Raw genomic sequence first — 15709 nt, 5'->3', positions numbered from 1 at the left:
GATGTATTGATTACAATATACATAACTTAAAGTCTGATTAGATTTGTAAATCAATATATTGTCAGTGTATAGAGATCTTAAACATTCTAAAACCGCCTTCTTTACCTATACTTAAAATTTAACTAGCATGATGACAACAAGAATAAAAAGTCAGTTGTAATTTCATTTTTGGAGTTAAATAATGGAAACTTAAAAGGTAGGTATTTGGAAAATCCAATATAACATAAAGTAAATATATGAAGAAAAGTAACATAGTTTATGCAGATAATAATTAAAATCCAAGTTTTACAATAGTTGCATGATTAGACTTGAGAGAATACTAAAAACAACTAGTTCATGATTACCACTTAATCCTTTCATTAATCACTTTTCAATCCCAATCTAAGCTCCAAATCTAGGCCATTAGGATCTTTGTAGTTACAAAGACTATCTAGTTTTGATTCAAATTCGGAAAACAACATGTCATATCCTTCAATGTCTTCAATGAAGTGATCAATTATCTTCGATATCATCGTAACCTGTCAAAGGGGATGGGCGAGAAAATACGTGAGTCATAAAATATAGAAAATAACAATTACTCCTATTAACTATGTTACACGAATTCAGTAATAATTTTAAAGTATCTGGGTAGCATGTAGTCAAATAGTAGAAAATGAAAACTGACATCTTCTCCAAATTTAGCATATTCATTTAGCAAGTCTCGTAGGATAGCTCGTTGTTGCTCAGGATTGTTGCTAGCAGCACAAAATTTTTCCTTCAAATCCACACATATTTGAAAATTCTCTGAACACATTATTTTGTTTTTCAAATGATCAATCTCACTTTCTTCTTCCATATTTTGTTGGGCCTGAAATTAGTATAATTCAATATCACAATTTACAATATATATGTTAATAGTGAAAGATATAATTTAAAAAAATAAAAATGTGACTAGATCATTATTATTGTGATAACAGTGACAGGGGAGTAGTTTAGCAAAATAATTCATCAATCGTCTCTTTTTGAGACATCTTTGTAGTAAATGATCCTCTTTTTATTTTTCTAGTAACTTATAGATTTATTTTTCTAGATCATTATTTTATTTGAGCGCTAGCAAACCTAAAATCTTTGAGAAAACATTAGACCCTATCTAAAATTTATTTCAGAGCATGGTTAAAGATTTTGTTTGAGCGCTAGCAAACCTAAACTTTTTTGAGAAAATATTAGACACTATCTAAAATTTTGTATGTTATTCTAAACATTAGACATAACCTAATATTTTGTGACTTTGTCTATAATACTACGCAATTTATGAATAAATACTATACCCGAATATAGCATTGTCCGAAAGGATAATTTTCAAAAGCTATATTATTATACAAATCTCAAAAATAATGATAAAATATAATTGGTAGCCCTTAAAGAGAATATTTGTGTTAATCAATTGTATTTTAGAAACTAATTACCCTATATGGAAAATAACATATTTTAATCCCTGAATTATCGTTTTATTATGATTTTGAGTTTTGTATTATTTGACTAAGCACATTAGACCTTCAATTAAGTTAAATGTTTTCTTAACTTAAAGGAGCAAAATCAAACATTTAACTTAATTGAAGGTCTAATGTGCTTAGCCAAATAACATAAGGATCAAAATCGGAATAAGACAATAACTCAGGGACCAATAATTAAAGACATGGATTTCACCAAAAAAAATAATAATTAAAGAACTTAAAGTGTCATGCCCATTAGTCAAACCCACAATCAATTAGCATTTCAAAACTCTTTTGTTGTTTTCTAAAAACTTTCATTTGTCAAGAGAATTCAACAATTTAAACATATTGTCAAAGAAACATTTAACATTTATATGTACACAATATAAATATATATTCCAAGTAACCATCAAAATTTTATAATAAAAACCTTGATGTAGTATCCTTTGTTATAAAACCAAATCTTGACTTGTGTTGTATCAAGCCCTAGATCCTCACTCAATTGCTCTATCACATCATTTTCTGGATTTGGCTTTTGGCTAAACACCCTAATCAAAAATAAAATATATGTTACAATGAAGAAAATCAATTATACAAAATAAAAATAAAAAATTTACAACATGAGTTAAGACACATATCTCAAATTCATAGATTTCACTATCAAAAACAATAATTGTGAAAGACGCTCAAAAATAATTTCGACAAATCAATTCTCATTTTTAGTAGTGAGATGCTCAAAAACCTATGATAGACATCATAAAGAACATCATCAATGAGTAAAAATTCAGAAAACATAGAAGGATAAAAAAAAAAGAGCCAAAAAATTATTTATTCAACAAACTCACTCTTCAAGTTTCTCAATTATTTGTTCATACGAATGTTGAAAAATCAATTTTCCGATCTCTTGACAAGAAGTTGACCCAACACTTGCATCATTTTGAGAAGTCATGAATGTGAGAAGAATGAAACAAGAGAGAAAATAAAAATGTGATGAACAAATAAAGTTCATTCTCAACGAAGAAATGTGTAGAAGAAAATTTGTCCAATCTTGGATTTATAGGGTCTTCAAAACGAAATCATGAATTTTTGTGGACAAACATTTAATGAAATAAGATTAAGTAGTCTAACTACTCATAAATATGGTTGGTAAAAGTCAATATTTCTATTAATGTTTATAAAAGTACTTAGTTTATAAGTAAAATAAAGATGAAGAACTTAATTTGTTTGTGTCACGACTCAACTATTAGGCCGTGTGGACACCTATTCTAACACCTAGATAGGAGGATTTTTATCACCCAATTTAAAAATGATAATGCAGAAGTAAAATGAAATATGATATTTCACCTTAATAAAATAAAAGTATCAATCTCAACCTTAATTACAACAAAAAGCTTTTTTTGCACATACAACGGAAAAGCCTCTCTAAGAACTAGTCTAAAAGGTACAAGAGCTTCTAAGAGATACAAATATTAAAACAAGACACAATCCCATCATAAGGAAGAGAGGAGTAGAAGTTGTTGTGGATCAGCATCATCTTCATCTAGGAAATATCGATGATCCTGCAACCAGACTATACCAAGTAACATAACATGAATAGTATCAGTGTAAACAACATGTATTAGTAGGCATAATTGGTTGACCCAAATCCACCACATAATATCATGTAAATAATTACAAGAAACATAAAACTTGAAGTTATACAACCTCGATCTTTCAACAACATCCATTACTACCAGGTATACTACCTCTGAACTCATACACTCTATCCCACATAATAGTATCAATGCAAATAACATGTATCAGTAGGCATAATTGGTTGACCCAAATCCACCATAGTATCATGTAAATAATTAGAAGAAACATAAAACTTGAAGTTATACAACCTCGATCTTTCAACAACATCCATTACTACCAGGTATACTACCTCTAAACTCATACACTCTATCCCAGGCCTCCCTAACTGATTCCACTGCCAACTTCACCGGTAGGAGTCATTCCACCCTACTATCATGTCCTAGCATATCCCCCGTCACATGCATGCTTCCTGAGCTTATCCATCTTACCAAAAACTAGAATTATATTCTAATTCTTAATTCAAATCTACCAACTATCCTTGTTAATCGGTCTGTCACCTCACTTAAGATCCCATGCCACCAACCCTGACCCTTGGACCTTAGCCAATTTAGTGGGCCTCCTACAAATTTTTTACTTATCTACTTTGACTCAACCCAAATTCAATACACTTTTTAACTAATCCGGACCACCCAAGGATCTCTAAAACACCATCTATGGTGCTTAATTAACATGCAATCCCGATGATACAAGAACCACTCAGCAGATTAACAAAATAATTCGACCACTTACAGACCAACACACACAAGCACATCAAAACATATTTACATTCATCCACGATAGAACTTGTATCAGGCGTGGTACCCGAGCAAATCATAATAGAATCTATAGCAGGTGTGGTACTCGAGCCAATCGATAGACATTATTTACAAGGTGTGGTACCCAAGCCAATCGAAAGTCAAAAAAATCACAACCACAAATGAAACAACTCACACTTGTAAAATCAACAAGTATTTAAGACTAGATGAGAAAAACAATGAATATCCCTAACCGTCATTCCCTTATCTCCTAGAACACGAAATGTACAAGCAATACTAGTGAAACAATTAACATGAACACATAACATAAATTGAAAAATAATTTAACCATCACCTACACCAACTATGGTCCATTGTCCTAGCTTACATGACCCTTCTTAGACAGATTCTCGACTCATTTAGTTAGCACATTAATGCATAAATCTCAATGTCAGACCTATTAAAAAATACACATCCTTCTCCGGAAATCCCTTTCTATCATTTATAACCAGGCTAAAAGTCTATTATGACCATGTAATCCATTCACTTAATCATTAAATGTGCCATGAACCCACCTCAAATTCGATTTCTCAAAGATTAAAAATCATAGGATAAACAACCACCATCAGTTATAGCGTCGACATCATCTACCCCAATACTTTTCCACCCCAAATAGAAATAACCAACACGTTTTAGCCATCCACACTCCGTGTCTAGAGGCCTAAGCTTGAAATCTTCTAACATTCTAAAACATATTATGTATTCAGAAATAAGTCTAACTACTCAGTTAAGCCTAGCCTACCTGGGTGCCAAGAAGCTACTTCGGGAGTCTGAACACAGACTTTTAGCTTAGTAGAGGCGAAACATGAGGGAAATTAGGCCTGGAATCCATGGGTTTTACCCCATCCGAGCAGAAATCCTTCATCTTCATTGCTCCCAAGCTTTGGAGCAGCCTAGGAAGGTTTTTAGAACAACCCGCGTCTTTTTTGAACATGAAGCGGAGAAGTCCAATCATAAAATCTGTGTTTACTAGTTTCTGATCCCGTTAGCCCGTCATAGCGACCAACCGAGCGCTACATCAAAAGTGCTATAACGGAAAAATTATCGCTATAGTGAGATGACATTAGCCCGAGTCAAATTTCAAATATTTTCATCGTGTCACCCCAATGTAATTCAATAGCGTATTTCAATCATTCCTAAAATTTCGTAACGTGGTATCTTTTAATATCGACTAAAATGGTTGTTATAGTTTTAAGTGTTGTGTGTAAGATTTGACAAAAAAATTCTTATAAGTTGGTTCAATCTTTTTTCCCCTTTCATTATCCTCATTAAATCTAACAACTAGAGTTTGTTAAATATTTTTCGGAGATTAAAAGTGCCCAGTTTTATCAAACTTAAAATATTAAAACTTCACAGGAGTATAATTAGAGGCACATTCTGAATTTTAACTTACAAGATTCTTACTATTGAACTCTTCGTACTTCTAATAACCCGCTAGGTTATTTTCTCTATTTTAGTATATTTTTTTCGTTTAGAAATTTTAAGTAGCAATCCTAAGTTATTTATGGCTTGTTAAGGCTGACAATTTAGTCACCTGCTCGTTCATTTGGTTTTATGCAAGTTTCTATGTTTTGGAGCTTCTACAGTTTAAATGGTTGACTTTGGTCTAAACATTAAGTAAACGACCTCAACTTATAATTTTGATGATTCCATTAGCTCTGAAACGTAACTTTTGGTCTAGATGTATCTTTCATTCAGATTTTGAGGCTTCTAGACTCATTTAAGCTATCTTATGACTAAACTCTAGAATGGAGCTTGAGTGTGGGACCCACTTTGTATAGAGGCGACCTCCGTTGGAAGTTTTGACATTTCCGTTGAGTCTAGAATGTCATTTCTAATTGAGTAGTATATTCGATTTGCATTGGTGGGACCCAAAAATAATTTTAACAGTCCGGCAGATACTTGGGATTTTAATACCAAAAGGTGGTGCACTAGCTGCTGATGTAGCTTTTCCCGTGAAGCCTAAGCTCACGCCTGCAAAAAGCAGGTCACTCCTACGGAACTTGGCCACTTTGGTGACTTTGCCCCTATGGAGCTGGGGTTTGCTCATGTGGAGTTGGTAAGTCGCTGACCCTCACACTGGCGACCTATTGCTCGCCTTCAACGACGTCGCCGGAGCAGCAATAACAATGTTTAAATCATTGAGGCCATCTTCTTTTTTTCACTTCGTTTTGGAGGTTTGAAAGCTCAATTCTTGGCAATTTCTTATGAGATTTGTTGCATTGAGATGGGATTAGTGTGAGAACATTGTTAAGGTTGTTTTTCACGCTCCTGAACATGTAATTTCATGTTTAAATTGTCGATTTTACTTAAGAAGTGGATTTCTTGAACTATTCCTTGTTGAATTGTTTTGACGTCGTTTGAGGCTTGGATTGTGCCTATTTTGGGGTACATGTTTCTTGTGTTGGTTAGGACCTTTTGGTGGAATCAATTCATGTTTCCTTGTGCGAGTCCCATAATGCCCTTTTGGGCTCATTTTTAGCTTCATTTTAATTGTTGTGAACTAGGTGTCAATATGATTGTATTGATGTTGTGATCATTAATTTGATAAAGTGTCCATGGTCAGAGGTGGTTTGAAAGGGAAAACCTCTGGTTTAATAAATTTTATAGTGCACATGATTGACAACGAGGTAGGCTACAACTTACTAACCTTAGACTTTGCTTGTGACAGTATTTATGTGATGTTTAGCTAGTTTTGGGTGGATTTTTAGTATGATTCCCATTTAAATGATAACATTCTCGCCTTAGCCTATTTTTTGGTATTTTATGGGAAATAAGTATGTTTTTTACCTTATCTGTGATGCTTATCTTGTTGTGTTGAGTTGTATGCTTGTTGTATTGTTAATTACAGTTTATTCTTGACCTTAGCCTAGGCTTAGGCTAGTGTTAGCACTACCAAAAATATAGTGTTTACCGACGAATAGAATTCGTTGCTTATCTATGAAATTCCGTCACTAACCATGATTAGCGACATATTAATGATGGATTGTTGGTTGTTACTACTTTGCTCGTTAATAATCTCTTAGTGACAAAAAATGAGTTCCGTCACACGTTTAGCGACGTTTTAGTGACGAATTATATCTGTCGCCACTTGTTGGTGACAGACTGGTCCGTCATTATATATATTTATATAGTTTTATTGCTAATTTCGTAATTCATTTAGTCATTTTAGATAAATTTGAGACAAAATTTTGATGGCTAGTCCATCGCAACATATTCCGTCATTTGAGCCAGCATATTTGGCGCTTAATACTCCGTCGCCAACATTCTTTTGATAGCAATGACCAAATAGTCGCTAATTTTTTTCTTGTAAAATTATTTGATTTGTTTATTTTAAATATACAATGCTGATATAAACTAAAAGCAAATTACTAAATACTCCAAAAATAATCAACATTCATATAAAATAATACTCATAGACGATTCAAAATATATAAATAGCACAATTCAAACCACATAATTTTAGTTCAAAATATCCAATGTAATCTATCAACTAATCTTAAATGAACCTACGTTCACAAAAAAATGTTACTATATAATTTATAGATTTCAAAAAAACTTGACAATATCAAAAGTTAAAGTTGTGGGAGACTAAAGGATACGATTGTCACTTGAACTGAGGGATCGACCTCATCCACATTAGTAGTAGCCGGAGGCACTATGGATGTCACAATCGATGTGTTATCAATGAGAGTAATCACTGCTTGTACCCGCTCAAGAATAACATGAAGAAGATGATTAGTAAATGCATACATCATTTGCTTTACAAACTCATCAATATTTGTTGTCAGTGTTATTGAGAAAATGAAGGTGGTACCGATGATGATACACTAAGATCTTGCTCAAAGTACCTTTTTATTTAAGATCCAAGACCGTATAATACTCTTTTCTTTTCTCCCCCGCAGCTTAGTAATATGCTTCACATTTGATCAATATCAGTTTGAGACACTTTTTTTCCATAATATTTCTTCATATTTTTTCTATAATGAGTAGAGGAAATGAGAAAGCATCTAATTAAGACACTGTTTATGTTAACTATCTTAGAGTCTATCATTTGGTGAGAATAAAATAAATTTTGTGATTTCTACACGCTCAAACACAATACTTGAATTTATTACTGCTACTCATGAATCATACTTGAATTTTACAATATAAATAGAAATAAAATGTTAAAACATAAGATATGAGAGATAATCACTTTACAAGCACATGAGCTGATGGGAACTATGCTGCATAGGTATAATAAGAAGCTAAACCTTCTATCCATCACTAATATACACAAAAAGAATGGAAGCCTTACAGAAATAAAAATAGTATTATTTGAATCTGTACAATGTGGACCAATACCAGAGCTCTTGAAAGTATTGTGTTTGAGCGTGTAGGTCATGCCCTTTTAGATGATCATGTCAAGCTATTTGATGTTATAAAAGAAGCTGGCAATGTCAAAGTAAATCAATTGGTTTCAACTTTTATTTATGTAAAATTGTGATAACAGGAGGTGAGATTGATTTATTTTTTTCCTGTATTTTTTGTGCTGTTCTAAATTATGATGCTTGAAATTGCTTAATTCAGGGATCTGTTAGCCTTTGCCATGAAAATTCTGGTTGTTTTGAGAGTGCAGTAATTTAATTGAGGCAGAATGTGTTAATTTCTTTTCTTTTTATCAATCTGCGAGTAATATGACTAATTGGGACTGCTAAATATTGTTGGATGGAATATCGATAACCCCCACATGGAGATAGTTTTTCAAGCTACTTTAGTTTCTTGGAGTTAATTAGTGATAACTACCAAGCAGCTAGATGCCAGATACCTAAACACCAAGCTGGGACAAAGGCTTAAATTGTTCAAACTAGGTTGGTATTTTTCACAGAGTTTGATACAGCTTGAGCAACCATGTAAATGGAGCGCAAGTTGAGACACCTAATACTAACTGTGTTAATCATCAGCTATATGTAAATGGTGGCCATAAGAAATGAAGTTTCAAACTGTCAGTTTCACTCACTACAGAGCTGTCAGAAACCAGAAAAGAAAATGTGCAACTCTAAAAAGACCCTCTCCACTCATCATGAAAAGTTGTCTCATTACACCAACAATATTAACATCAATTCCACATCTACCAGACATGGAAGCTGTCCTACAAAAACTATTTTATGATTCTCGTGCATTCGTAAGACCCATTATCAAGCTACTCTATCAAAACTAATCTATGGTGACTTAAGATGTACCCTCCTTACAAACAAGAGTTTCTAAGACTTCCTACACCAAAACGAATCTCATGCTCCCAATTCCAACGAAAAGTTTCCATCAAAACAAGTGGTTATTGGTTCTGTTCATCTCATATGTTATTTCGCATAACACCATATTAGACATTGTAATAGTCCTCAACCATATTTCCAAAATAGTTAGAACTGGAATCACAAACACCATCAAACCAATGCCAAAGAGCATTTTCCTAATCATGCCATGTCATCAAACATCAATCTAACAAATGCAGTAATCAAGAGAACTTAACAATTCGAGTTCATTGTATGCAGGCTATAATTTAACTAATCAGATTTTTAACCTATGAGACATGACATATACATTTTTAGAAAGGTTTCAAAGATTTAGACTTACATGGACAATTCGAGAAGGCTCACCAACAAAAGATTTTTCATCATGACTATGTGTATGAACGTGCAAATGTAACTCACTTGGTGTTGGATCTTGACCTTTTTCAATAGCCAATACAAAAGAAATCACTTAATTCTTAGATACAATCATATTTGTTGCATAGTATGTGTTCAGATACAAACAAACATACCAGACAACAAAATTTAGAAAATAATAAGAACTGCTGATTATTTTGTGCGAACCACTTATTTTAGTACGAAATTTCGACGGATAATCGAACACAATTGCAGAGAAGTTTGCAGTCCCAATAGTAGTTTCACCATCTATCTCTGACTTAACTAAGATGTTCTTCTCTTAGAATAGAAATGGAAGTGCAATAACTCACAGGTTTCTTGGGATATTCTCCAATTGAGATAGAACCACCCGTGTGAGTCCCAACAGTAGTTTCACGGCAACCATGGTGATTTTTTGCATTTATTTCTGACTTCTTAATACACTCGTCACTTCCCCAAAGTTGCATCCATCTTTCCCACACTTTCTCAGGTACAAAATATGGCTTCATCCCATTCTTTTCTATTTTAGAAATGAAATTCTTGTATTTCACTGCCGCCTTAACCAACTAGTGTCTCTTCATTTCATTTTCACTAATGGAAACATCCCAATAAAAAAAAAAATCCTGAAATAAATTTTGAAAGTGATACATTAATGTTCTATCTATAAATGTGAATACACTTGCTAAACTCACTTACGATGTAAATTTATACCTTAAATTCTCCAAAATAATCATTTCTTACATCATTTGAGACACCTTTTCAATTGATTCCATTGGGCTCAACATCACTTTTGAAAGACTTGGATATGAAATTAGAGAAGGTTCCAACCTGTCAAATGCATAATGCAAAAAATCAAATATGGTAAAGAAGGTGGAGAAGTCATTATGTCTAGTATATGAATGGTACATGTATATGTTAGTTACTCTAATTACTAAAACTTCACAAGAAACGGGACTCAAGCAGGACCTTCACAAGCAGTCATCACATGAGCGCACAGTATTTTGGCCAAGTCATACTCCCTATAAGAACATGACTTTTCCAATAGGTTCACATGAAAGTAGAACCTACACCAAACAAGGTGAATTGATTGTCATCCCCGATTATGTTCTCCACATACAAGGAGTCACCCTCAATCATTATTTTTCTTGCGATTCTTTCGAAAGCCGGCACCATTTTTTTACCCTTTAATTTAAGGACATATTCATTCCTCTGTCTGAACAATTCTCCAAATCTCTTAGCAATCAAATTAAATATGAATGTCACGGGGTACTCTCTCGTCTATCAACATAGCATTGAGTGACTCGACAATATTTGTGGTCATCACATCATACCTATTACCTTGAAAATGTGCCCTGATCCACTTCTCAAAACCAACTTTATGCTCAAGAACAATGGTTGTTCGGGACATTTGTCCTTGAATTCTGTAAAATAATTGTTGAACTTCTTCAAAGAATATGCCTTTACTGCATTGTAGTATACATAGAGAAAATCTCCACAGTGCTTATTTACCCGAAGATTTTCACCAAGGTGCCTCATGTAATATCTGTGATGAGCATGATTGTAAGCCTTTGCAATACCGTTGACAATTTTCTTGTGTCTATCGGAAATAAAATACAAATTTGGTTTATTGACCATAGTCTCCTTCAACTTCTCAAAGAAGAACGTTCAAGATGCACCATTCTCTTTTTCCATGACACAAAAGGCAATTGGATAAACATGATTCTCCATATCTTCTGCAGCAAAACTCAGTAGCACTCCCTTGTATTTACCATATAAATGAGTGTCGTCGACCGCAATTTCCTTCCTCATGTGGGAAAATCCTTTAATGCAAGCACCAAAAGCTAATAAGTAATACATGAATCTATGAGTATCCCCGCTTACCATGATGCAATAGCTAGAATCAACACATTAAGAGTGCCGATCATATAGGAAAAATCGATAAGCAAGAATATTCGTGTTTTGCTGTCCCTCGGATAATTTCCTTGATAGTCACACCTCATTTCCAATATTTTCAATAGCTTGGACTACAGTGAAAAAAAATAAAAAATAGCCTTTTGAATCTCTTTAACATTTGGACCCTTGCCATCACAATTCAAATTCACACAAAGTGTCATCGTGATTTTGGTCGAGATTTTTCTATGATTGTTGATGGCATGTTCAACACAACACGTGTGATCATCAATGTACTTGTAGATACGAAATCTATCAGAACACTCATATTTCTTTGCATGCAGTATCCACACAAATACGAGATACATATTTCACCTTTAAGTATTTAGTACAACTCTTCACTGTAGCAAAATCAAAAGATTTCCTCACCACCGCTTCAGCTAATAACAATTGCAGCTCACTCTTGGTACGGGATGTTTGATACATGTAAAAAGTAGTTTCATCAAAGAAGAAATGGTTGGATTATGATCTCATTTCCTTCTCTCCCTGCATTTCTTCAAAATGTTCAAAATCTTCCGCATCTACTGGCTGATCTTCAACATCTGTTGAATGATCATACATATTCATGGAATCATCATCCAAGCTTTAATTTGAATGATCATCGAAGCTCTCCTTTGGTTGATTATCCAAGCTCTCATTTTCAATCGAGTCGTCGTCGCTAAATGAATTTGTTGGTTCAATCGGAGGCCTCATAATGACATTTATTCTCAATATAGGCCTAGAGCCATCAACATCAATAGCTATCATGTACAAGTTCACATGCCTATCATTCTTTATGAATGTGAGATGTATCTTTCCCATCCCATTCTTTTGATAGCTAATTATCAAGTCGCTTGACTCGCATGCTAACTCACTGGCCTCAATTAAGCTTGCAAACATATCGTCATATGAACTATTGTGATACAACGCAATGGACACTGCCGTCTTACTAAAGTATTTCCAATTCCAACATTTGGGAGTCTCATCTCATACTCTCATATAATCACCACCACCAACAACAAATTCAACAAATACCTTTGTATATAAACTACACTAATAGATACTAGATTATGGTATCAGTTATTAGTAGTCGATGACTGATAATAAATCCATACAAAATGTGAATGAACAAGATCGGGTACAAATCAATCCCCTGAACTGGAGAACATGTATCTATAGTCCTTCAAAACTACTACAGTTTATCTAAAATGAGTTATGAGGTGATTTTGGAAGATTTCTCAAGCTTCTAAAATGGCAGGGACATTTTTCTTTGAAGCTATTTGAAAGAAAATGATCTAAAAATGGAAGCATTAAGTAGAATGATGATGATTTCGCATGTGAAAGCTATAATATCATTAGAAAAGTCGCCAAAATCGACTAAATCAACTGAAAAATGGGAGCATTTTGGGTTTCTTCATGGAGAGTTTTTCTCCATTGAAATTGTTTTTTTAATAAATGAGAAAAAAAATTCCACATTTGTTGGATGAGTAGAGACCTAAAGTGTATTATTAAAAACTTGAGAGTAGAGTCTTGTATATCTTAGAAGAATAACAGGTGATGTGATATTTAGTTTTTAAAGTACCAATTTTTGAAGACTTGTGTCTAATTGCTTAATTAAGTTTTGAGAGTGTCTATAATATAACTGTATCAGTGTAACAATATGTCCCATGGTTATGGATGGTTGGGGCAAAGTCAAGGATCATGTCAATTAGGTACCAAAATTTTACCATATCGAAGCTTTGTTCACCATAACAGTTTATAGAGAACAGGACCGCTGGAGGGAGAGAGACACGAGACAGAATGTGTTTAATTCAGTTTTTCTCCCTGTCTTTTTCTATAACTTAAAATATTCGAATAAGAAAACCTCCAAAGGTGAGTTTTTCAAGGTCTAGGGTTCTTTTCTCTCTTGAGTTAGTATTCTTCGCCAATCATTTCACCTTTCAATTCGAGTTCATCTTAAAATCAAAGGGACTGATCTGAAGGGGAAATTATGGGTTTTTTTTTTTTTTTTTGGTTTTCCATCCGGTGTCCGGAGCCCACATTGGAGCTCCGACTAAATCCGGATCGCGCTCTGCAGGGCCCATTCGGGGTGGCGCTCCCAACAAGATTTTCTCCATACCCAGGGCTCGAATCCGAGACCTCTGGTTAAGGGTGAAACACTCCCACCAGTGCACCACAATCCATGTTGGTAGGAGAAATTATGGGTTAGAACATTAATTAGAACTCTTGAAATTGGTGGGACAACATGTAGGTAATGTAATTATTCCTGTATTTTTGGTTCTAAATTGTTTAATTCAACTTCGTAGGATGAAAGTAAGGGTTTAATTATCACTTATGATGTTGGGAAATATAAAAATTCCATAAAAATGGATTCTTTGAGCATATAAACTATTCAAGAGAGGTTAATAGAGTTGAAAACTCTATAAATAGGATTGATAAAGTCATGAAAACATTTTGTATCATGAAATCACCTTTGGAGAATTGATTAAACTTCGATAATGGATAAAATTAGGCGGGCTTGAATGCCAAGATCCTTATTTAGAGAGTAGATGATCAAATAATCTTATTTTGGATTGTCTTAGACTTAGATCATTCTGAGGCCGTGAAAAAAGGAAACTAGCATGCTTGTATCAAGTTCTTTGGTTGAGGTAGGTTACGATTTATTTTGGAGTTATACTTTGATTAGTCTCTAATAAGTGATATGAGTTGTATAACATGTTAATTGTTCCAAGATCCTTATTTAGAGAGTGGATGATTAAATACTTTTATTTTTGTCTTGTCTTACACTTTGAGCATATGACGCTGTGAGAAAAGGGAAGGTTCCGGCAAACTAACTTGCTTGTTTCAAGTTCTTCATTTGAGGTAGGTTATGGTTTATTTGAAGTTAGACTTTGATTTATCTCTATTATGTTGAATGAGTTGTATAGCATGTTGATTGGCCTTCGGACACAGTCTATTTTCTTTATTGAGTCGAGATAGTATTGTTTGTATGAATAAGCACGTGAGACTATTATACTATCTATTATGATTTTTATTTAAAATGTGAACATGTGATTATTCTTCATTATTGTGTTATCTGGAGAGATGACTGGAATGTGAGCATATTGAGATATGCAAATACGATAAGAATATATTTACTATTCTAATGATGAGTGACTTAAATCTGATGTGAGCTTACGAGCGAGCAATTGTGGGTCTGGTTAGATCAGGTACTACGCCAGTATGATCATGGATACCTAGGGTCCTATGCAGATCAAGACTAGATGAAAAATATTAAAGATCATTTAGTATGTGTGTACAAATGAGAGACAAACGCTTGTAATTTACTTAGTGAGTGTTAAAAGGTGATTGAAAAGATACAGAGATTATTATACAATTATAAGGAAAAAACGGATATGATCTCCATGATTTTATGTGTCATTTTTTAATTGACAAAAGTGTTGATGATTATTGTATTATTTGGTGACTTCTTGTTCAACTGGAATATGTTAACATATATAAATATATACATATATTTATGGACATGACTAATAATGGTTCCTTGTTTGGTGAGATTATTGTTTGATTACGTGAAAAAATGAATGCTTGTTTTATGACTGTAATTATATATTTATCACTATTTTTTATCGACATATGATGTCTATTAATACATAGTGTTATATTGATGCTATTCTTTTACTTTCTTTGAGCGTAGACTGTGCTCCAAAGACGTCTACGCGGCCCCTCGTTTAGCACTATTTACTTCTAGATATGAGGGGGAACTATTTTCTTTCAGGATATTACAGATCTTCTAATGATATATGTATTATATATATATATTATTCTTAAACAGTTGATAGTTACGGCTCTAGTACGATGAGTTTCGAATTCTAGAAATGTAATAGCTTAAACTTCCGCATCTTTATATTTATTATATTCTAAGACTCTTATTTACTATGTTATGCTTCTTAATCATGTCTAGTGATTTAGATATTTAATGTGTTGGCTGTTAAGATTTGGTTCATTCATCAAGGGTTAGTGTGGACGCTAGTCACGACAATTTAAATCGTGACAATGAGTGAAGACAAATATATCATCAGCTAAACACATTCTATATAGATATTCGTTGCACCTGAATGAACTCTTGCATTTACCACATCATTCTACAATCCAACCATTTTTGCAATCTTGTCTTTGGTTAGAGGCCGGAGCCAGTAATATTGTGAATGGTGTA

The 15709-nt window shown here is 33.5% G+C and overlaps 1 protein-coding gene across 1 annotated transcript; it reads right to left on the bottom strand.

Moving 5' to 3' along the window:
• Window positions 1-359: 359 nt before the first annotated feature.
• LOC125817127 (homeobox-leucine zipper protein PROTODERMAL FACTOR 2-like) lies at window positions 360-2481 on the bottom strand. The gene is made up of 4 exons (XM_049496695.1): window positions 2318-2481; window positions 1903-2020; window positions 665-847; window positions 360-518 (listed from the first exon to the last, which is right to left on the bottom strand). Exons 1-4 carry the CDS (start codon window positions 2479-2481, stop codon window positions 360-362), a joined length of 624 nt encoding a protein of 207 aa, XP_049352652.1.
• Between the last annotated feature and the right edge of the window lie 13228 nt (window positions 2482-15709).

This window comes from Solanum verrucosum, unplaced genomic scaffold (assembly GCF_900185275.1).
Source record: "Solanum verrucosum unplaced genomic scaffold, falcon-dt-bn FXZP01000094.1, whole genome shotgun sequence".
Lineage (NCBI taxonomy): Eukaryota > Viridiplantae > Streptophyta > Magnoliopsida > Solanales > Solanaceae > Solanum > Solanum verrucosum.
This window is presented reverse-complemented; position numbering and strand designations above follow the sequence as displayed.

Bases quoted from the DNA above. Each gene is read 5' to 3' on its own strand.
- LOC125817127 (XM_049496695.1), bottom strand. From the start codon at position 2,481: ATGAACTTTATTTGTTCATCACATTTTTATTTTCTCTCTTGTTTCATT. The intron at 848-1,902 runs GTTTTTATTATA...TACTAATTTCAG, and splicing joins ACAAAGGATACTACATCAAG to GCCCAACAAAATATGGAAGA. The intron at 519-664 runs GTCAGTTTTCAT...CCCCTTTGACAG, and splicing joins ATGCTAAATTTGGAGAAGAT to GTTACGATGATATCGAAGAT.